The 23,329-nt window shown below is 33.1% G+C and overlaps 1 protein-coding gene across 2 annotated transcripts; it reads right to left on the reverse strand.

Moving 5' to 3' along the window:
- Positions 1-526: 526 nt before the first annotated feature.
- On the reverse strand, positions 527-15,294 carry LOC110694200 (homeobox protein knotted-1-like 6). Of its 2 annotated transcripts, XM_021871378.1 has the most exons (6): positions 14,312-15,292; positions 13,976-14,119; positions 13,717-13,855; positions 9,660-9,710; positions 1,551-1,789; positions 527-959 (listed from the first exon to the last, which is right to left on the reverse strand). In XM_021871378.1, exons 1-6 carry the CDS (start codon positions 14,603-14,605, stop codon positions 801-803), a joined length of 1,026 nt encoding a protein of 341 aa, XP_021727070.1. In that variant the 5' UTR covers positions 14,606-15,292; the 3' UTR covers positions 527-800. The 2 variants fall into 2 exon arrangements, with proteins under 2 accessions (XP_021727070.1, XP_021727071.1); XM_021871379.1 differs by lacking the exon at positions 9,660-9,710 and having other exon boundaries at positions 14,312-15,294.
- Between the last annotated feature and the right edge of the window lie 8,035 nt (positions 15,295-23,329).

Below are 23,329 nucleotides of genomic sequence, written 5' to 3' on the forward strand. Positions count from 1 at the left end.
GATTTTATCATGAATTCCCATTCCATTTTAGAAAGTATATTTAATGTTTTTATATAGTCCAAGGAATACATATATCATTACCCTCAAATTAAATCATTGCATTATTATATAAAATTAAAAATAAAAAATAAAAATTGAGATTCTACATTTCTACCCTTTGGGGATTGAGAACAAATTAGACCTTCAGGAAAGTTGGGCTTTTGTTACAAATTTTGGGCTTTTAGATAACTTGAGCAAATATTCTTGGGCCAGTGGCTCAGTCATTCAGATATCTTCCCCACTTGAGTTGATGACCACTTCTAAAATCCTCTTGACCCAGTGGCTCAGTCATTCAGTCTAAAAATACTCCGTAGTACATTCAGATATCTTCCCCACTTGCATACAAGCATTTAACAGATTTTCTAAAATAGTACTCCGTATCAATTTAAAAATATATGACAAAATCACGCGTCTACCAATCCAAAGTGTTGTATTTAGCAGTTTCTTATTATTAATGAGCAGATAAAAGCAATTTATGCGAGTAACGTGACCATGAATAAGGATTCTAATGAAATTAGCCATTTCATTTTATGAGGATACATTAGTAGTACATCGTTTGGTTTACATTGCAATGAGAATGCAAATGGCGGAGGGGGTGTATATGCTTCCTCCATCGTCCAAAATGAACCTAAAGCGTGTTTCTCATATCGGTAAATTGCCATTAGCACATAATCACATATACATAAGCAGCCAGAATAATTATGATTTTCGTGTGAAGTGTTTGGTCTGTAGATGGACTTGTTTGTTGCCATCATACATCCTTAGTCATCTGTGAAGTATTGTCCGGAGTAATTTTCCATGAGCGCGTATTGCATGTTCTCAGATGGTTTCCAATGACGCTTTCGTTGGTTTATGAACCAATTGTTGATTTGCCTTTGATCAAGACCGGTCATTTCAGCTAGTGCAATTTTATCAGCTTCCTGCGTAGCAAAAGCCAAAGGATGAGAAATGATACGAACATACATGCATCATATAAAATCAGACAAATAAACAAATAGGCAGAACCTGAAGTTAAGATTCAGTTCTTTTGAAGGTAGCAATTATAGGTTGTATGTTGGGAGAAATCTACTCTCAATGTCACTCAGTCTTTTAAGGGTATGTTTTTATAAGTAGTTTAACATTATTTCGGAAAAAAGGAGGGTTTAAGTGAATATTAAGGGGTTAAATTCCGGTCTTCAAGATACACTTGCACTTCCTCCTAGTGAAGCCTTGATCTAGTGGCATCGCAACAAATGAGACAATCAGTTACTAGTAATACTGGGGTTAGATTGTCATTTATCTCGAAGTTATCTTCTTAACAAACCACAACAATGACAATAACATCCATCATAAATCCCACCAAGGCATTTTGCAATGTACCACAATGAAGAACTAGAAGAACAAAACAAAAGCTACTAAAACTTACATCTTGTAACATTAGGTCGTTAGCCACTAGGTTTACTATTAACATTAAGGATTATACACGCGAAACAAATTAGAGGTTAGGAGAAAACGGGCTGTATGGTACTCACAGTAGGATATGGCCATTTATAGTGAGCATTCCACCACTCAAAAAGCATCTGCCTTGCTTCCCTTGGTAGCTTCCCTTTCTTCTTTTTCTTGGAAAATTCAAGTTTGAGACTGCTTATATGACTCCCAAATTTACGTAGAAGCTGATCCTTGAGATCCCGCTCTTCATCCTTTGGCTGCAGATCCTGTACATCTACCTCTCCTGCACTATAATCCTCATCTGATGACACAGGACCTTCCTCTGGTAACATAGAAATAAATAAGTTCATGAGAAAAAAAAAATCATGGAATGGTGTTGAGCCATCAAACTGTAATGAAGGCGTTATCTATAATGAATTGCACCACGGTGTTATTATTATCTAGGCAAGACTTCTAAAATCAACCTAATCGACTTACATGCATTATCAACGTCTCAACAAAACAATCAATTTTCAAACTTTTTAGCAATTAGCCAATTAGTCAGACACAAGAATAATAAAATACCAAGTAATACATATTTGTTCCTTATATTAACAAACTGCTAATAATTAATAGCAACAAAAACGTCAAGTATCTTGCAAGACGGCTTGCTTGCAATCTGATGTTATTACGAGGGCTTATAGAGTCATAGCACATCTGCGATTAACAGATTGCAATCTATAAGAGCCTACACATCTTTTACTTGTTCGATCTTGGTAAACATTGAGTACAATAGAGGAACTTCACAATTAATTCAGCTGCATCATACTGCACAGACATGTATGGAGTAATGCACAACAAATTTTGTAACATAAGGGAGACAATGAAAGAGGGGTCGAGGACTGTCAGCTTTGATTCTATCCTCCTTCAAAGGGAACCTTTATTCCACTTCAGACACCAAATAATTACAACTGAACTTAATAGCAAAATCACCATGTTTTTATAAATTGTATACCCTACAAAGATCTACTCCATGAAACTTCCCGAGTTCCAATTATTTTGACACGCTAGAGGTTTTTGGCCTTGTAAAAAAAGTTTATTTGATTGAAATACAATGCATTACCACTAATAATCTTATTAACAAATGAATTCTTTTTTTCAAAGTCAAGCATCTACTTACAAAATACAAGGAAAAAAAGTTTCCATAACCTTCACATCGTTATTTCACATCATTTGATCCAACGCTTTACTAATTAAGTCCATTTAAAGCTAATACTATACTTCTTCCATTTCAACATACGGAGTACTTGCTTAACTTTCACTTTTTTTGTTAATGCACTATTATAATCATTGGGAAGGATATGACTTGGTTTAAAGGAGTTAGGAAGGACATGACTTGATTGGAAAGAGTTAAGAAGGATATAGAAGTATATGGATTTACATGAAATGAGGCATTGAATCGTAAAAGGAGGAAGATTTTTGTGGATGAATATACGGAATAATTAGTTTTGATTCATGTAGCCCACTAATGGGATTAAGGCTTTAATTGATAGATTGAATGCACTATTATAATCATTGATATCTTTAATTTTCAATAAGTATCAAATATTATAGCATAAATCTTACAAAATCTTGTGACTGTTCTTCGTAGCTTATTAATCACCATATATAATCAAAGTTGTAAAGTATGTGAATAATGTAAAAATCAAAGTGTTCCAAGTATTAAGATTTGGAAGTGGTATAACTTTTTTGTCATTCATTTTGCATGCTTGGTAAAAAAAAAATATCGATGTATATAGAGTGAAGGGAAATTAACAATAGAAACTAGAATATTGTTAGTGGGTGGGAGGATCCACATTAGATAGGATATGAAGCAAGAGTTTGAGAAAACTAGACTTATGGTATGTTCTGATTGACTGAATTGAACTGAACTTAGAGCTTGTTCTAATTGAACTGAACGGAATTGAATACTTTATGAGAGAAGGAAATTAAGAAATGAACTGAACTGAAAATAATATGAAAAGAACAAGTCCTTATTGGAGCTGAATTGAACCGAATTGAATATTTTATGAAAGAATGAAATTAAGAACTGAATTGAAAATAATATGAAGAGAACAGACCCTTAATGAAAGTAGCTACATAATAATCCTTCCATCCCAAAAATATTGCCCCAATATTCTTTCTAATAATTTATCCAATCGTTTTATTTCATATTTAACATTGTCCTTACAGATTCAATATCATTCTCCACTTTATTTCCTACCTCACATACTAACGAATAAAACTATCTATCCAACACCAAGTCACCAACCCCTTGTAAAAAAAAAAAAGAGCTATAAGGCAAATACTTATCTACCATTTTTTTTTTTTAATTGACACTTTTTAGAAAGTTTATTTTTTATTAGCTTTTTCTCTTATATTTACTATTGAACCCCACTTGTTATATCATTTTCCCTCATTCTCTCTTCTCTCATTAATACGTGTGCCTAAATTAAATGTGTTAACTAAATAGAAACAGAGAAAATACTGTATTAAAAAACGAAAGGATTACCAAAGGGAACAAAGAAAAAGCTTCTCCTACATGCCAAAAATTGGAAAATAAAGAAAAATATTATAATAAAAAGGATAGTTTATGAAGGTTAGAAAGAGATAGAGAAAGGTAGTGGACAGAAGATGGTAAAAAAGGTCATAGCCAAGTCCTTTCCCAAATCAGAATGGACAAGACGGCACACTCAGAAGCTGCACAAATCAAAACTTGCAATTTTCAAAAATAAAAATGAAAACAAAAAAAATGGACAAAAAAGAAAGGGCAGTCAAATCCCCGTAAGGCACGCTGATACTTTGTCAGATTATGGGACCCACCCCTACCCCTACCCCAAGACCTTAATGGGCCCCACAGGCCCATGAATATTTAGAGAAGGTGAAGAATATAAACAGTGATATAGTCCGTCCAACTAACATAAGATACGAGGAAAAGGATAATCTACTTGTTTTAAGCTTAATAAACTCTTGTCATTGTCATCTGCTTCTTCCTTCAATCATGCCCTAGGGATACTCCGTTCACCATGCTCTTTCCGACTCACTAAAACTTGTCGAATTGAACCTTACGGGGTCTTACGGACAATATTTGTGAGACGGAGGGAACATTTTTATCTATCTGAAGCTGTTCAAACTTATTTATTCGTGTTTATGATTATTTAGCGGCAAAATCATGGACCAATTGAACATGTTATCTTTCGACTTTGTGAGTTTTAGACCCATAAGATCACAAACAATCAATATTGGATCAACATTGACCACATTTTTGTTTTGACATGCCCGATGTACTGTAATTATAATTAAGCCCAAAGCAACAATACAAGTAGACCTAAAACCTAATTGGACCAACATCAAGAACTTCCTCCTATTGAATTTAGCCTCAAATTCGATTCTCCTATCTTATTTAATATTTGGTTTATGGACATAGCCGTAGCAATTCATGTTAAATTGAAATTTATGGGAACGAGCTTTAAATTCATGGGATTTTGTTAGATTTGAAATGTGGGAAGAGAAATTTCTATTAACCTAGGGGAAACTAGGTAAATAAATTCCTACAGTTGTGGAAAGTGAAAATTCCCAGAATTTTCTAATTCCCTCACTTCACCATTTTTTTTCAACCAAACAACTCTTCCTAGTTACAATTCCTACTCCTTCCGTGTTTTTTTAAGTATTACACTTTTCAAGCCGTGTTTTTTTAAGTGTTACACTTCTTTTTTTGGCAAAAAACTATATTAAAATATTATATCTCTCTCCTCACATGATCCCACCCAAATCCACTACTACTTTTCCAAAAAACTATTAACCCTGCTATTTTTCTATTACAATTTTTTAATACTCCTACTACCTTACTTGCCTCTTATTTTATTTAAGTCAATTAAATAGCCTAAAACTCTGTGTCGGTCAAACTGTAACACTTAAAAAAACACGGAGGGAATATGATCTTTCATTTTTAATACTGATCTTTCAATATTCATACTTTCTTCTGCCAACTAAAACATCATCTAAGGCCCCATTCACTTCCCCTTATTTTTGCTGAACTAAAATTAATTTTACTGAAACAAAATTATATTTGCTGAACTTAAATTATTTTTACTGAACTAAAATTAATTTTACTGAACTGAAATTATTTTTACTGATTCTGAATTTTACAAAATTAAACTTATTTTTACTTAACTGAAATTATTTTTACTAAACTAAAATTAATTTTACTAAACTGAACTTATTTTTACTGAAGTGGAATTATTTTTAATTAATATGATTTTTTAAGATGAAGTGAACTGGGCCTAAGTCTAATAAGTTCATAAAGTATAAAATAAAACAAGAGTTAATAAGTTCATTTTAAAAAAAAAAAATTATTCCGTGTAACCAGAAGGTTTAAAAAAAATGCATCGTGTACCCATAAGGTTAATATAAATATGCACAAATACCCCTAGATTCATAACAAATGTTAATTTTGTTAAATTGAGACCCCCTAAGCATCAAATTCTATTAAATTATGACGGTGTACCGTTACTTTTATGCTAAAACATTTAATTATCAAGTAAACTTAAGGCCTTTTTGATTTACTGAACTAATTGGAGCTGAACTAAACTGAACTGATTAGAGCTAAGCTAAACTGAATAGAGCTGAAATGACTTGTTTATAAGAAAAGTAAATTAGAAACTAAACTGAAATGAACTAATTGGAGCTGAACTGAAATGATGAACTGAACTAAAATTAAGCTGAAGAAAACAGGCCCTTAATTAATAAATTAAATTTTAACACCAAGAAGTTTGGGATTTAGAATGATAGATGGAGTTCAAATTTTAATGTAATTTATACTTTTAGGCGGTTTTTCTGCATAAATAAAAATTACTAAAAGTGAGTTGGTTTGATAGCATGATTTTAGTTTGATAAATCAATTATATGTGCATTTTTTAAACGATTAGGGTATTTGGTGCAAGTTTTTACAACATTAGGGTACATGGTGCATTTGAAAGTTGTCATGAGTACACGAAGCATTTGAAAGTTGTCATGGGTACACAGTGAATTTTTCAAAATCTCAAGATTACACGAAACAATCTCCCCAAAAAAAAAACACAAATAAGTTCATATTCTTTTTTTAAAAAAAAATACTTGCAAGTTGCAACACTTTTCTAGTTCGTATATGTAAAAATTATTAAAAAAAAAAATTGATACGGAGAATAAAAATAGTATAAACCGAGACAAATCTATCAAGAAAAAAATGGAGAAAGTATAAAGGACTATCTTCAAATAAGACTAGATTAAGAAGTTCAAATAAGATTAGTGTTAATAAAATCTTATATAAGGGTCTAACAACTTTTAATAAAATAAATAAGGTATGATAAAGGTTGATGAACTCAAATATATAATAATATAAGGGTTAATAAGTTCAGACATGATAAGTTTATAGTTATGGAGTAATAAATTAAGATACTGGAAATTCTAGTGCACAGAGCAATACCTTAATCATAAACAACCACTTAACCAAGTCTAGGAATTTTAATATAAGTCACTACATCCTTATCCGGAGTAAAATACTCTTATTAATTTCAATTGTTGTATGCACACAATTAACACAAGGTTAGTTTTTACGCTTCATTTGATGAATACATAAAAAACAATTATTAGAATGAGAACAAAATACTCATGATGCGCTACACACTCGATGTTGAACTTATTTTGTCTTAAAATAATTTTAAGTTATCCTAATTGACTGTTGTGTATGTGATCTTAAGGATAGGGTTCGGTATGGTAACAACATAGGGGTTTGTCAAAAATGTTATTTCGTCGAACATTATGAAACAGAGGGTTAGATTGTTAGAACCATAACTAGATTAGTGGTAGATGGATCACGGAACTTATTATATACTTCCTATATCATAAAAGGCGGGACACACCCCCACGTTCGCTCACCAATCACCAACCTAAAGTCCTCAACTACCTCATGCTCAATTAATATCAAAACATGAACCTTCTATCATACCCCATTGTTGTCGAACCCCAACTAGTCAATTAGTCAAGTACCCAAACAAAGAAAGAAAGAACGAACTCAAAACAACAATCAAAGCGCACATAACATAATGAAGAGAGACAAAGAGATAAACAGAAAAAAGCCTAGTAGAGTAGTAGGCAAATACAACAAACAGTAAGACTAGTAGGGTCATTACTCATACACTCTTACGAATACAATGGAAAAAACAAGTGCACACACTTAAAACAAGTCTGACCCACCCACACTGTATTCTCCGGAAACACGTATGCATGAGAAAATTCAATTACTGGAAAACTATATTTCTGTTTTTTTTTTTTTTTTTTTTTTATATGAAATTACATTCCGTATAGATAATTATTTTATATGGATAAGACTTGAGAGGAAAAAAATTTAATAAAAAGATCTTAAATAGTACTCCCTACAATTTTATTTTTTTTAAACGAATTTTAGGAGAATTCATGTACTCTATTATTCGTATTATATATTTTTAAAGTAGACAAATTGATGTTTAAATAGTTTTAATAAAAGTATAATGGGATCATGAAAGGGATAGTGAGAAAGAGAGTAATTATTTTAATCATTTAAGTGGGGATGATAGTAGAGAAATGATCAAATATTATAGGGCTTTAAAGTGAGAAAAATAATAACTCTATATAAAATTACCAAATATTCTGTACAAAAGTAAAACATTTTTTCAAATCACTAAGTGATGCATTTAAAAGAAAAAATTAACGAATCTTTAAACATTCCTAATCGAAAACGGGGAGAACAAAAAGGATCAAAGAGTACTCGGTAATATAGAGGAGAAAGAAGTGCACACAACAGAGTCAAAAACAAGCGGGACCCAAGAAATCTGAATCCTCCATAAACACGTATGTAGCGTCTTAACTAGAGAAAACTCTGCAAATGCATACATCTAAAACTGACCCTTCATCACAGAAACTAAGCATACCACTGAAAAGATTTTTTTTAAAAAAAAATAAAAAAGAAAGAGAAAATGACATTCCAACCAATAAACCCCTAACAAAGAGATAACTTAGTGTTTCTATTTTCTTGCATTTAAAAGCTGCTTTTTTTTCTCATTTTTCAGCGTAAACTCCGGGAGTCTCCATGTGATGATGTGAGTTTTTAAGCCCCCACCCAAACTATACTATATCATCCTTTCCCCCTACCAATTATTTCATGCTCCTATTTTTCCCTATATATAGTTTGTCAAGGACTAACGACGACAATAACAACGACGACAACTATCGTTTTTGCAGGTCCATACTCCATAACCCGATATGTATCTCGTTTCTTAACTTAAAATAGCATATGAGTAACATAACAGTACAAACATCAGTCCTGTCCTAATCGGGTGAGTAATAGCTTCGCAGTTAAGCGTACAGCAACAATGTAACACATACTTGGTCCATCATTAATAGATTAGAAATTTACTACCAATATGGATAACAAGAGCTTAAAGGGAACGATTAAAACTTGGGATTTTTTCTATTTGAAGGAACGAATTTTATTTAATTATGACACATGAAGTGTATGCTTTGAAAACAAATATACTACGGAGTACCATGAAGTCAGACCTGGTATTTCCCTGATTAACCTTGCTAGCAAATAATACAGTTCATGGAAGTACAGTGTAAAATAGTCCAAAAGAATCTATCAACGAATTTGTTAGATAATGAGAGTACAAGAAGGCAGCCTAAATCGATCCATACTCCTATTTAAACCTCAGCTCCCACACAATAAATCTCGTCTCATCTTTATAAGTCATCTCACTCTCATTTTACACTAATCTTAAGCAGGAATTCTCTTAATAGATGACCTTTTGGGATACTAGTTACTAAAAAACCTAGGATAAGAATCCTACGCGTAAAGATCAAGCATTTTTCTGATATTCATTCGCACCACAACTAGACAAGCAAAATAATTTAAGAATTGCTCCCTTCTAATAGGTCACAGCTCAAACATACTAAAACGTAGCATGTGTCGAAATGTAGGCATTCTACTACCAAGTACCAACCACGGTTAAGTTACTCAAGTGCCTATCAACTCTCCCTAAGGTTTCTGCTAAACGGATTTTCAAATTAAGCTTGCAATGACAATCACATGATGTTAGAAATTTTCTTAAAATTTTAAAGCATACTACTCTTTAACCCAATCCATAACATAATGCTAATACCTTCAAGTGAGCCTTGTTCTTGAGAGGACTCCCTTATTGTCTCCGAATCACCTGTCGTACCGAAAGGGAGTACATGTTAAAGACACTCCATTTACCAGTCTAATTTTCCCAAACTTCCAATGTTGCACTAAAGAATTATGAAATTCAAAAACATGGAAATAGCATATTGGCCAATCAAGAATAAAGCAAATTTCTTAGGTAGGCAAAGCGAGAGGGATTCCTAAAGACCAATAAGGAGGCAAAATTTGATGTCCATTTCATGAAAAAGAAATCAACAAAGAGGTTTCCTATCTTATTCAATAAGTATACATAGAAAAAAAAAATTGACTTGAAATAAAAAAAAAATAGAAAGCATACAATGCACCATGATAGCAACATATTAAAGACTCCAAGTATCACACAAGAAATGCACACAACATACCGTGAAAAGGAGGCATGCATAAATCATCTAAACTAAGCATCGTTGGCACAAATTAATCCCTACATATTACCAAAATTGAGAAAACACAACAGCTTGAGATACAACATAAATATAATGAAACTAGGTTACACCTTATAACTAACTTTCTTAATAACTTTAGAGAGTAGATGATTATCGGCCATGCCTGAACAGCCATTAACTTATGGATAACCCAACACCATGCTATAAGCTTTCAAACTTCTGATTAGAGCAAGCAATAAGAATTCACAGAGGAGAATAAAAAAAAAGCTAAAATTTTCAAGCAAGCTAGTGATCTAATGGCTATAAGAAAAATATAATCTCCTCAACTACATGATCCATCAAAATTCCAAGACATTCCAAGGTTGGTTCTGCAAGCCAGAAAACAAAGAAGCAAATTTTTTTTAGGGGAAGCATCACATATTGCCTCTAAATCCATCATGTGGAGAACTTTGTATCACTTTAGCAAAAGCTAATTATGAAACGATTACCACAGCTTTAGATTAAGAAATAAAACCCTTTTATTTCGGCTAAGTAGAAGTTACCAAGAATAGTAGTAGTACAAACTTAGTCATAGATAAAAATATAGACATTAGGAACATATGCATATCATAAAAGAATTAAAGCTCCAACAATGTGGTCAGTGGCGAATATTACAAGTTAATTAATAATTAAACCTTTCCACAGCCAAATCTGTGCCAAACGAAAGTAATCGCATAATCACTATATATGTCTTAAATGGAAAGTACAAGGTAAGCATGTGGTATATGTCAAAACTCATCCAAGTGGGTATGCGCATGTGGTGATGAGAATCTCAATCAGATGAAAAACAATTAAGAATTCATTCACTTAAGCACAGGATTAAGATAAAACAGACCACATGGAACAAATCAACAGATCAGATTAGAGGGCCAAAAAGTTAGTTTGTACTTTCAATTAAGAAAATATAGTTTCCAAACATGATTTAAGATTAAATTCAATCTGCCTTTGAATAATTAAAGCATGAGAAATGTTTTAAGTATACATTATTTTAAAAGTATAAGCAATTAAGCCCACAAAGTTGGAAAACACGACAATATAACAAATGGAAATGGTTGCAGCTTTTTTCCCTGACAAGGGATGTTAATAAAAACACATCTTTGTACTTCCATTAATCATAGAATCGGGTTTAAAAAGTCGAGTAATTATCTACAAAGTATGCTTAACAACAAATGCCACCGGTACTTGGTCTTCCTAATCATCATCAGAATTAATTATTTTAAACAGCAACACAATCAAACACATAGCATGGTAGAGATCTTAAAGTTCAAAAAGGATCAAAGAAAAAGACATTTTGCAAGTCAAAGAAAGCATATCACTGAAGAGATACAACACACCATAGCACAATTACACAAATCTTTTACAAAGTGCTGACTGTCCATGCAAGCAAATTATCAAGATAGATCATATGCGAATCTTTGTTTAAGATAATTTTCTTATTATCCTATAGATAGAGAATTGGTGGCAACACAACTACCTAATTACCACTTCTCGTAAAATAAATCACACAATCTGATCAGATTTCCTTTATTCCTTATGATGACAAGAAGATAATCCTTAAGTTAAAAATCCTATATAAGCCCAAAAAACAAATTTAAAAAAGAAAAGCAGTCCAAAGCAGGCAATTCCTGATGCCCAATTCCACCTATTATTAGCTGCAATAAAGAACTCTCATGCACCATTGGAACTTGAAGCCCTTTGAAAGTTACAAGGCAAGGCATTATCAAAGGCAACAATGAGATTCAATTATAAATAATAAAAACATATATGCAATACATATTCAAATAGCCAATTATGTCTACACTACTGTATTATATTATCGACTCTTTATAGCAAGCTTTTCTAAGGCTTAATATGATAGGAAGCTTTTTTTTCCCCCCTTCAGGATGATTGATCCACAACCCCTCTCCCCTCCCCCACCAAGGCCTTCTCCATCCACTTATTTGCTTTCGGAATAAATGCTGGCTATCTCATGGCAGAAGAAAAGCTATTTTAAGTTAATGTCAAAGCCTACACAATATTATAATGAAACTAGGAAAAAGTTTGCCAAAATTAATTTAAGGAGTTTGAGAAATTCAAATTTTGTTTTTTGACAACCACATTCTGTAAGGGATACAATAAGCTAAATAATGCAACTAACAAATCTCATATGATCTTACAATTAATGGCATGCAACTATGCAAGTGCAAAGAATTTCGAGTCAAACAAGAAGTTGAAAAGGTTTTGACAAGTATCAACATTAACATTTAAGGTTTCTATATCTAAAAGATTATCATACTAGTCACACTTCAATTATCAACTAGCAAGATTTCCCTATGTGTATCCACATAATAAGATGTGAACATGCAGTACATGATATACAAATCAACTCACCCTAACATTCGAGTTTGTTATAGTGATCATAGAAAAATCATGAACAATTAAGGTGTAAAATGCAAAAATTGGTTGTTTCTTAAATCCATTCATATCGGATCCTTGACACCTTAACATGGACACTGGTTATACGGACACTCCAAACAAACATCTTGGTGCAAAAACGAGAGATTTGTAGTGGACACGCACCCGTGTCAAATACGAGTTCCAAAAAAAGAGACATTAATAAGATTGACATAAATTGACACAACAAATACACGTCGTGATCCGAACCCCATGACATTTACTCCATTTTGAATGTTTTGCAAACTGCCAGATGAATTATTTTACCTCAAAAACTTTGGAGAAAAAACCGGGAGGAAATAATAAAGAAAGATCATAGAAATATAATGAACATTGGTAAGAATTGGGCCTACATTTTCTGAACTTTTACAGGCTTCCACACGACTACAGTTTACTTAGGGAATGACAAAAACTAGCTGATTTTAGTAGTACTGCTAAAGAGAACTCTTAAGGCTGGTAAAAAATAATTCTGCTATCAACTGTTTTCATCACTACTACTACTCCAGTATATATTTCATCTGAAATGTCAAATTCAGAATCTCTTAACCGTGCAAGTCTCAATCTTTTCAGTGTTCAGTTTTCTTCTCCTCTCCCTCTTATATCTGACACAAAACTCAGATAACTCAATGTAAAAGAAGAAAAGAAATACATCCCAAAAGGAAGATAATAAAGTAATTAAGGTGAAAGGATTAGTGATTCAACTGCTAACAAAAGAACATCTAATTACAACACCCAGCCCATATATATAAGATGATTTCAGCTACACTTAAACTCGTTACGACTCGTACGAGCAACATATGAGACGATCACATGTACACGAGGCTAATAATCTACACATGAACGACTTAAATGTATGTAACAACAAACAAGAATAAAGAGATGAACACTATCTACTGTCTACCCATTACTAGGGTTTTTATAAGACTAGTTGAAAGTCCTATAACACCAAAAAATAAAGTTTTTTGTTTTGGGGTTTTTTTATTTTGTTTACTTTATAGAGTAAAACTATAGGAAAACCAACAGAAGAACAATCATTAGTGCACAAAGCTCAATGAAGCTAAGCTAAACAATATACTCCTATATATTATACACTGACATTAAATTTAATATACAAATTATTAACAATAAGAGAGAAAACTATACCAGCAGAGGCGGTCTTAACAAAGGCTCCCTTGCAGAGATTCCGGAGCTGAGTCTCAATTTTGTTTAAGAAGTTTGTGGCTTCGTCGAAGGGTCTTGAAAGATCTGACTTATACTTGTCCAATATCTCACAGTAAGTCTCCTGAATAAATAATATAATATGTTTTCCAAATAAAGTCAAAAACCATATACTCCTACTACTATTAACTAACTAACATAATCCAAAGAACAAAAATAAAAAAGGGCGTTTTTAGTAGGGGACCATGAATTCATCAAGCTCAGGATCCATTCCTATGCACGTAGTACTTCTCCCTCCTCCTCCTACTCCTACAACTTCTCTTCTATAAATGTCGTTTTCTTGCTTGAGTTCCTCCAGTATGCTCGCTACTTCCGGCGGCGCTCCCACCTATATCACAAATTCAAATTAACATTTTTATTTTTTTTCTTTCCGTGATTCTTGTGCGACAACAGCAGCAGTGGACTGTTGTCGCACAAGAATCTTCAGTATTTTATGCGACAGCGCAGTGTTAACTGCGCTGTCGCATAAAATACTGATCAAATTACTAAATGAAATTCTAAAAGATAGATGAAATTACACCTTATGGCAGTCAATATAGGACAGAAGAAGGCGAGGATAGTGAGGATGAGAGGCGATCTTAGCCTTAATAGAGGAAGACGTGTCATCACCTCGTTGATGCATCTCAGAAGCCGACTCGGAAATACAAGTAGCCGAGATCAGCTCATCGGAGCCGAATCGGACAGCGGCGGCGCTGCCGGAATTCATAACGAAGGAATGGTAATCCGACGGCAGGATAAGATTTTCCGGCGACATCAAGGCTTTATCAGAATAATCAGCAGCCGTCGGATGAAGGCCGTAAATCTCGTCCATCATAAGAACATAAATGGAAAAAACATCAACCTGAAAAATAAGGGGATTATGTAAGAGAGTAGGAGAGAGAAAATGGAAGTTAGGTTATTTGGTTTGGGGAGGAGAGAGAAAGTGCTTAAGATGAAATTGAAGTGGCAAAAGGAGAGATTGTGATTTGTGATGTTGGGAAGTGTGAATTCTGGTGATTAGAAGAAGAACGAACTAGTATTGTAGTGATTCATTCACTGATTGAAAAAAAGGGAAAATTATTAATAAAAATATAAATAAATAAATAAATAAAAATGGGGGAAAATAAAATAAGAAATAATAATAATAATAGATGCTGGTGATGGTAGAAGGGGTAAGGTTATGGAGTAATGTAATGTTGTTCATGAGCCCCTTGTTTTTATTTGTTCTTTTGTCTCTTTACTTATTTTGTACTATACTTTTTTTTTTCTACGCTTTTATTTATTCAAACTGAGTTTTTTTTTTTTTCGTTGTTATACTTATATATTAAGACTAGAATAGACCCGTTTTACAATAACTTATTGTAGACCCAACCTTCTAGTATATCATACGAATGTGATTATATCATACGAAATGTGATTATATTATTACAAAAGTGATTATATCATCTTGAAACTATTATGTAAATGTATCACTCAAAAAGTGAATTTATCATTATAAAAAGTATCAAATAGTAAATTACATCATTCAAAAGATGATTTTTAAATTTTATCATCCTAACGATAATTATATAATCTCATTAAATGGTTTAATATGAGATCAAAATATGACTCACAAAAAGATAATTATATCATCTAAATAAGTGATTATATCATCCAGAATGTGATTATATTATTTGAAAGTGTCAAATTTTGGGTCTACAATAATTTATTGTAGATCAGGTCCATACAAGACCAATTAATACTTATGTACTTAATTTCAAGTTCTCAAAAAAAAAATACTTAATTTCAAGTATTTATTTAAACTGTGAGTTTTTTTCATTGTTATACATATTTTATTCAGGGGGCGTTTGGTTGGGAGTGATAAACAAAGGGAATGGGAATGAGAGGGTTTCATTCCCTTTGTTATTTGTTTGTTTGCCACATTTCCCCATTCCCTTTACCCCTTTTTATTTTTGGGTTCACCCATTTTCCCTCTACACCCATTCGCCACCCCCCCCCCTCCCCTTTTGCATTCCCATTCCCCTCATCACCACTACACCACCAACCACCACCTTGCTGCCCTACCCCACCGTCCATCCACCTTACTGCCTCTCCCTATTCATCGCTGCTCCACCGTCGCCGTCATCGCCGCCGAATGACCGATCTCCCTCGACGACGATCCTCATCAGCCGCTGCCTTTGGTCGCACGTAGATCGTCGCCGGAGATCGTTGCTCCTCCCCCCATGGTCGTCGGACATCGTCACTCCTTCTCCACCCCTCCCTTGCCTTGACCCTCGCCGCCCCTCTCGTTCTCGAAAAACCACCCCCACCCTCGAAACCCTAGAAGGGTGGGGGTAATGGCGGCCGACAATTTTGAGGGGAGAGGGAGGGTTTTTGCGTGATGGGAGATTGGGAGGGGGTGGTTTTTCAAGGACGGGAGGGGCGGCGAAGAAGGGCGGCGAACATCGAGGCAGGGGCAACGACGGCGGGAGTGGCGGTGGCTAGGCTGTGGGTTGCTGTTGTGTTGAAATTGGAGGTGTTGCGGTTGTGTGGTGGTGTGATTCTTGGGGTTTTTTTTTTAAAACAAACATGTTAAAAAGAATGGGTTTCATTCCATTCTCTTTAATTACCTTTCTTCATTCCATTCCGATTCCCTTGGGCGAACCAAACGGCCCCTTAGTATTTATGAATATTGTATGGGGATTATGATGTTTTCATATACTTGTATTGTTATCCATACAAGTTACAACTTGTATGGTAATTTCTTTCTACACATTTAATAAGGATTCGGGGATAAGATGCTTCTTTTTACCAAGATAATACTACTCCCTCCGTCCTTCATTGATAGTCCTTTATAGACAATTTTTTCTAGAATTAATAAACGTAAATAATAAAGTACATTGAAAAGATAAATTTACATTGGGTATGTAAAAAAAGTAGAGAGAAAAAGTAATTAAAGTATATGGAAAAATAAAATTTACATGGAAAAGTTAAATTTGCACAAATATTGTTGTAAATTGGACGGAATTTTGGTAAAAATATTAATATTAATGGTTGTTGGAAAAAACAAATGGGGTGAACATTTTGAGACTAAAATTTAGGCAAAAGGGAATTTCAATAAGGGACGAATGGAGTATGAGATTCATTACTAAACTACAGAGTACATATATTGTACTTCCGTGGCTCTGTCACATACGGAGTACTTTTTCTGTCCTAAAATAATTAACACAATTAAACTTTTTATGCATGGTGATACACTAATTTGACCTTATTTTCATACACAAGTAATTAAATATTACTCCATCCCTTAATTTTTGCCTCATAGCAAATATTTGAACTTTGAAAACTTTGTTAATGAATTAAATATTAGTACATTAAATGGGGGAAGATGAAAAAGTTTTACAATAAAATATTCAGTTCAGTTCAGCTCATTTTAGTAAATCAGAACAGGCCCTAAGTCAATAACTAATGGCATATATAATGAAGACCAATAGACTAAAAGGATTATAAAAAAAAATGTAAAAGAAAATGACATGTGGTAAATTATTACTTTGTATAACAAAATAAAGAAAGAATGGAAGACATGTGCCAAATGGGGTTTGTGTTTTTAAATAGTACTGAGTATAGATATAGATGTTAAACAAGTCCAATGCTTATTCTTGACTTATTTATGACAAATTAAATTTATCTGGACAATATAAATATAAATTCGGATAAAATTAGCATTATTATAGAGAAAATGAGTTTGAAAGCCTATATGATGCTCGTATATAATTAAGGGTCTGTTATCATACGTTGAAATTCAGTTCAGTTCAGTTCAGTTCAACTCAGTTCAGTTCAGTTCAGCTCCTAATTTCCTTCTCTTATAAAATATTCAGTTCAGTTCAGTTCAGTTCAGTTCAGTCCAGTTCAGTTCAGTTCAGTTCAGCTGAGTTCAGTCAATGAGAACAAGCCCTAAGTTTTGTTATAATGAAATACTTTTTTTTCCGCTTTCTTTTATTTAATCATTAGGACTTTTATATTATTCTATAATTTTCTTTAATTACCACCTTTTATGATTTATTCATAAGGTAAAACATAGCAATGTGGAATCTAGTTTGATTCGTCTTTGCGCACTAATATCAATTTATATAATTTTTACAAAAGTATAATTATAAAGATTTTAATAGTCATAATAATGCATTAAGGCTCTATTATGTTCACCTTATTTCTACTTATTTTATGAAAAATAAGTTCATATAAAGGTTAATAAGTTTAGATAAGATAAGTTCATGAAAAAAAGTTTAGATAAGTTGTGATAAGGACCATAAGGTTAATCATGGCTATCCCAAGTTCAATTTTTAACTAAAATAAGTTATAATAAGGGCTAATAAGTTTAGATAAGATCAAACAAACATGAAATCATCCATAGTGGTTTTTTTTTTTTTTTTTTTTTTTTTTTTAAAACAAAGTATATGATCAAACTTTAGCATATTTTCTAGATTTTCGCTAACTTTGGTCTTGAAATGAAATCTACACTTTTTTTTTTGTTTTTTTGATGTGCAATGATAGCACTAAGCGTCGAAGCAGCAGCAGTAGCTATTGACCATCTCAAATCTTACCGGAGAACAATGAATGACAATTCTACTCTCTTTGCCCTTATTAAATTGGCAAAGTTTTTCCTCAAAAAGAAAAATAATAAAAAAAAAAAATGGCAAAGTTTACTATTTTTAAAGAAGGCATTATCAAACCAAAATCTCTCTTATGTCAACTCTTCTCGGATTAGTGGCAAAAGTGCAATATAGGAATGGTTGGAAAAGTAGGAGAATTCTCACACTTTGAGAGCTCTCTCTTGGAATTTGATTTCACATTGTTCCACTGCCAATCTAGAATAGAGCTAGCTAGTGTATCAGTATCTAGATGTATAAGGCCTATGTGTTTTACATGTGCATAGAAGAACAATCTAGGGTTTTTACTACGTAGTATTTTTTCTCTCTCTTAATGGCATAATGGTAAATTTAATATATCATGTAATGGTACTTTTTGTCATCAAATTTTCTACTATTGTTTCTTTCTCATATTCCCATTATTCACAAAAATGTCATCCTAATTGTTTTATTGGCACATAGGCCCTATGCGCCCATACTTCTTCTCTAAAATATTGTCCTAAATAGATAGCATACATTTTTAATACAAAGTATACAAATTAAATGAGAATAATTAAGCAAATCTTGGTGGAGTTAGTGGGGAACTCACGGCCTGTTCTCTTCCGCTTAATTTCAGTTTAGTTCAACTCCAATCAGTTCAGTTCAGTTCCTAATTTCCTTATCTCATAAACAATTTAGTTCAGTTTAGTTCAGTTCAACTCAAAAAATCAGAATAGGCTCACTTTGTGACTTTGAGATCACAAGTTTAAGATCCACCAACTACATTTCTATGGGAGTAGGAGAATCAATGGCTATATACTAATGTAGCTATTATAGCTACAACAAGGAAATGCCCAAACGCGCGGCTCAAATCAAATAACCTAGATATTATTTTCGTGACCCGCCCAAATCAACTTCACTCTCACTACAAAAAAAAATGAGAATAGGCAACACTTAAGATTGCAACACTTACAGAAAAGTTACTCTTAATAATCTAACGCAACAATTTATTGTTACTTGAACAAAAGTAACAGAATTGTTGTTCTAGACTATATAAGACAACAGTCGAAAGTGTTACCTTTTTCTTGTCTAAGACAACAAACATAATAATTGTTGCATGAAAAGATAACAATATATATATATATATATATATATATATATATATATATATATATAAGCAAGTTTAGTGGAGTTGGTGGAGAACTCATTTTATGACTTTGAATTTGAATAAAAATGTGTTGCTTTATGAATAGACAACGGGGGCATATATTACGCCTTATATGTGTTGCCTTAGCTACAAGGCAACACTTTTTTTTTTTACATTAGGCAATGGTTTTGCACTATTACCTTTGCTTTATTTTGTTGTAGTGGCTTTATAAAATGAACATTTAGTTTAAAAAAATGAACATGAAAAAAATGAACTTGTAATACTAAAAAGTGAACGTGATCATTTATTTTGTTGTAGTGGTTTTATATTAGGCAATGGTTTTGCACTGTTACCTTTGCTTTATTTTGTTGTGTTATAAAAAAAATGATCATTTATTAAAAATGAACATGAGTATCATATATTCATATATTTGCTAGACCATGACCTTAAAAACAAACATTTTGTAAAAAAAAATAATGAAAAAAACGGAAATTTCATGAAATGCCCCTGAGTAATTTTTTTATTCATCAAATACCCATCAAAACTTTCAAATACACCAAATACTCCTGAGTTTAAGAAAAATGTCACCAAATGCCCTTAATGACTAACGGCGGTTAACACCGTTAGTCATTAAGATCAATTATGCCACGTGGCATGTTGCAATTGGTTCTCTTTTAAATAACTAATCAATTAATTTAATTAATTACTTAATTAATATTTAAAAAAAAAATTAAACCCACCCCCTCCCCCAACCCCTACCAGCGGCCGCCGGCACCGGTGGTCCCCCTACCCATAGCCAGAACCGGCGCCGGTGGTCCCTTTCCGCCGGTGAGGCTAGCCCCCCCTCCCCTGCCTACACCCAGCCCCCTCTCCCTCCGTTTTCCCTCCCCATCCCTCGAAAAACCCTCCCTCCTTCACGGCCGGCGTCCAAACCCCCTCCCCGGCGCCGAAGAATCTTTTTCTCCTCACCTCCCGCCATCCCCATCCCATTTCCACCCTAAACCACCACCCAAAAACCCCTTAATCGAAAAAACCCCAAATCGAAATCTAGGGTTTCGATTTGGGGGTTTTCGGTTTTTTGGGTGGTGGCTTAGGCTGAAAATGGGGTGGGGATGGTGGGGGGTGGGGCGAAAAAGGTTCGCCGGCGCCAGGGAGGAGGTTTGGACGCCGGCCGCGAAGGAGGGGGGTTGTCGAAGGACGGGGAGGGGTTTAAGGGAAGGGGAAACGGAGGGAGAGGGGGCTGGGGGTAGGGGAGGGGTGTCGAGGGTAGGGGGACTGGCCATCGCCGGCACCGGCGCAGGGGGAGGGGTGGGAGCTGGCGGCTGCCGCCGGCGCCGTCTGGCAGGGGCTGGTGGTGGGGTATTTTTTTTTTAGTTATTTTTTTATATTTTTAAAGTTTTTTTTAATTATTAATTAACTAATATTATTATATTACTACAACTAATTAGAGGCTGTCACGTGGCATATTAGTCATTAATGACTAACGGTGTTAACTGCCGTTAGTCATTAAGGGCATTTGGTAACATTTTTCTTTAACTCAGGAGTATTTGGTGTATTTAAAAGTTTTGATGGGTATTTGGTGAATAAAAAAATTACTCAGGGGCATTTCATGAAATTTCCGTAAAAAAAATAAACACGTAAAAAAAAGGAATATTTAGTGATAAAAAAATGAACGTGTAAAAAAACGAACATTTAGTAATAAAAAGTGAACATATAAAAAAAAATGAACATTTATTATATTAGAACTGAACATTTATCATACAACCATAAAATAGCTAGACCATACCAAATAAAATAAACATTTCGTAAAAATATATGAGCACATTAAATAAATGATAATTTAGTATAAAAAAAATGAACACGTCAAATAATATTATGAACATTTATTTTTATAAAGTGAACAGATTTCATAAATTCATATAAGTTCAAATTCGTTGTATATAATAAATTTACGAAAAATAAAGCTAAAATAAATCGTTAAAATATGTTCATTTTTATGTACTAAATGTTCATTTTTAGTGTAAAATATTCATTTGTAGTCTACTAAATGTTCATTTTGTACAGACTTGTTCAAATTTAAAGTACTCTGTCTTCATTTTTTTTTTACAGAAATTATACACAAGTTCAATTGTAAATATTTTAGCTTTAAAAATTCAAATATCCACCTTAAATCTAATCTTGATTCATCATAGAGACAATAATTATTGATCAATAACATGATAGATTTTTAATCACAAATGCAAAATTGATAGAAATTAAATCAACTATTTTACAACATTCACATGCATATTCATAAACACACACACAAAAAAATTAAATTAAATTACCTCAAGATTTATAATCGCGACGAAGATGATGACGATGGAAAATGCTACGGTGGTGACATGTGAGATCTTATTAGATTCTAGCTACTTTTTTTGTAAATGGTGTTTCTCAAATGAGCACAAACTTCGTTGAGGCCAGCTTGCAAAATTGGATAAGTTAAGACTCATTCGTAATATTCAAAAGAAACCTTCCACAGACCACAGGGGCCATTTAGGGCCTGGCCCGAATGACCCTTGGTGCATTATTGTAATTTATTAGCTATCAAACTTAATAATGTTGTTTAGCGAGAGGTCAAATATTCATATCCCATCCCCTTTAAATATCTCTGGCCAGGATCCGCCATTGAGTATATTAAAAGAACTATAAGCTTTGCTTCAGAAGAAATAGGCATAGAACATACAATCCTTGTATAATTTACACTTTGCATAATCGATTAAAAGATAGAGAAAAATGCAAAATACATAGAGATTGCAACTTCAAGTAATGTCAACTTCAAACTAGCTAGATTATGGTAAGGTCTAACCTCTATTAAACAAATTGCTTTTAACCTACGTACGTACAAGATTTTAATCATTACTCAAGATTCATTAATTCACAAGCTTACTAACATGCATGAGGTTCTGATCACTAAAATACCAACTATAAAATGATCATTCAATGTTATTTTGAGGTAATTCCAATAATCTGGATTGTGCGGCACTCGTCACAAAATTCTACTTTATAAGTCCACGGATTTCCACCTCAAAATCATATGACGACAAGGGAGTAACTCTTAGCCTTATAGAGTGGACATAAAGTTCTCCTTTTCTTCAAATCTTCAATGTCAAATACACATCTCAATATATACTCACTATTGGCGGATCTACGAAGTATTAAGCAGCCTTGGTGGCACCAAGGCCACCAACCCCACCAAAAAATTGATTAGTTATTTATTTAGGTAAAAGTGTAAATTTATAGGTTAAATACAATTTTAATAAAATACTTCGTAAATAACATCAAGTTAGCTTTTATCATAGATTCATTGTGGTAATGGATTTACCTTAAGGATAATGTGTGGGAGTTTGTGCTAAAACTTTTAGGTTCAATGCTTGTACAAACATTTTATTTCCACTCACATATGTATTTATTCATAGGCTCAACCGCTCAATAGCTTTAAAATCGAGTGATGTTATAATGTTGAAGCTAAATACACATATTATTGACTACTCCGTATTTGATTCATTCTATATTTCTATTTCCGTTTTCCATTATAATTTTTATGTAGGGAATGTTCATTAGCTAATCAAACACTCAATAACTAAGACGTGAGGCTCACAAGAGATAATTAATTTATTTACTAATATTATGGTCACTAATTTAGAGAGGGAGAGGAATATACAAATCGAATAAAATTAAGAAAAATACTTTATTACAATTAAAAACTAACTTTAGGTTATGGCCGACACGACTCTGATTGTAAGCCCAATCCAGCACAGTTGTTATC

This window comes from Chenopodium quinoa, unplaced genomic scaffold (assembly GCF_001683475.1).
Source record: "Chenopodium quinoa cultivar QQ74 unplaced genomic scaffold, ASM168347v1, whole genome shotgun sequence".
NCBI classification, from domain to species: Eukaryota; Viridiplantae; Streptophyta; class Magnoliopsida; order Caryophyllales; family Amaranthaceae; genus Chenopodium; species Chenopodium quinoa.

What these genes read in the sequence shown, in the direction of transcription:
- LOC110694200 (XM_021871378.1), bottom strand. Translation starts at nt 14,605, where the DNA reads ATGATGGACGAGATTTACGGCCTTCATCCGACGGCTGCTGATTATTCT. An exon ending in TGTTAAGACCGCCTCTGCTG is followed by an intron (nt 9,711 to 13,716) that starts GTATAGTTTTCT and finishes TCGGTACGACAG; the next exon opens with GTGATTCGGAGACAATAAGG. An exon ending in AGAACAAGGCTCACTTGAAG is followed by an intron (nt 1,790 to 9,659) that starts GTATTAGCATTA and finishes CTATGTTACCAG; the next exon opens with AGGAAGGTCCTGTGTCATCA.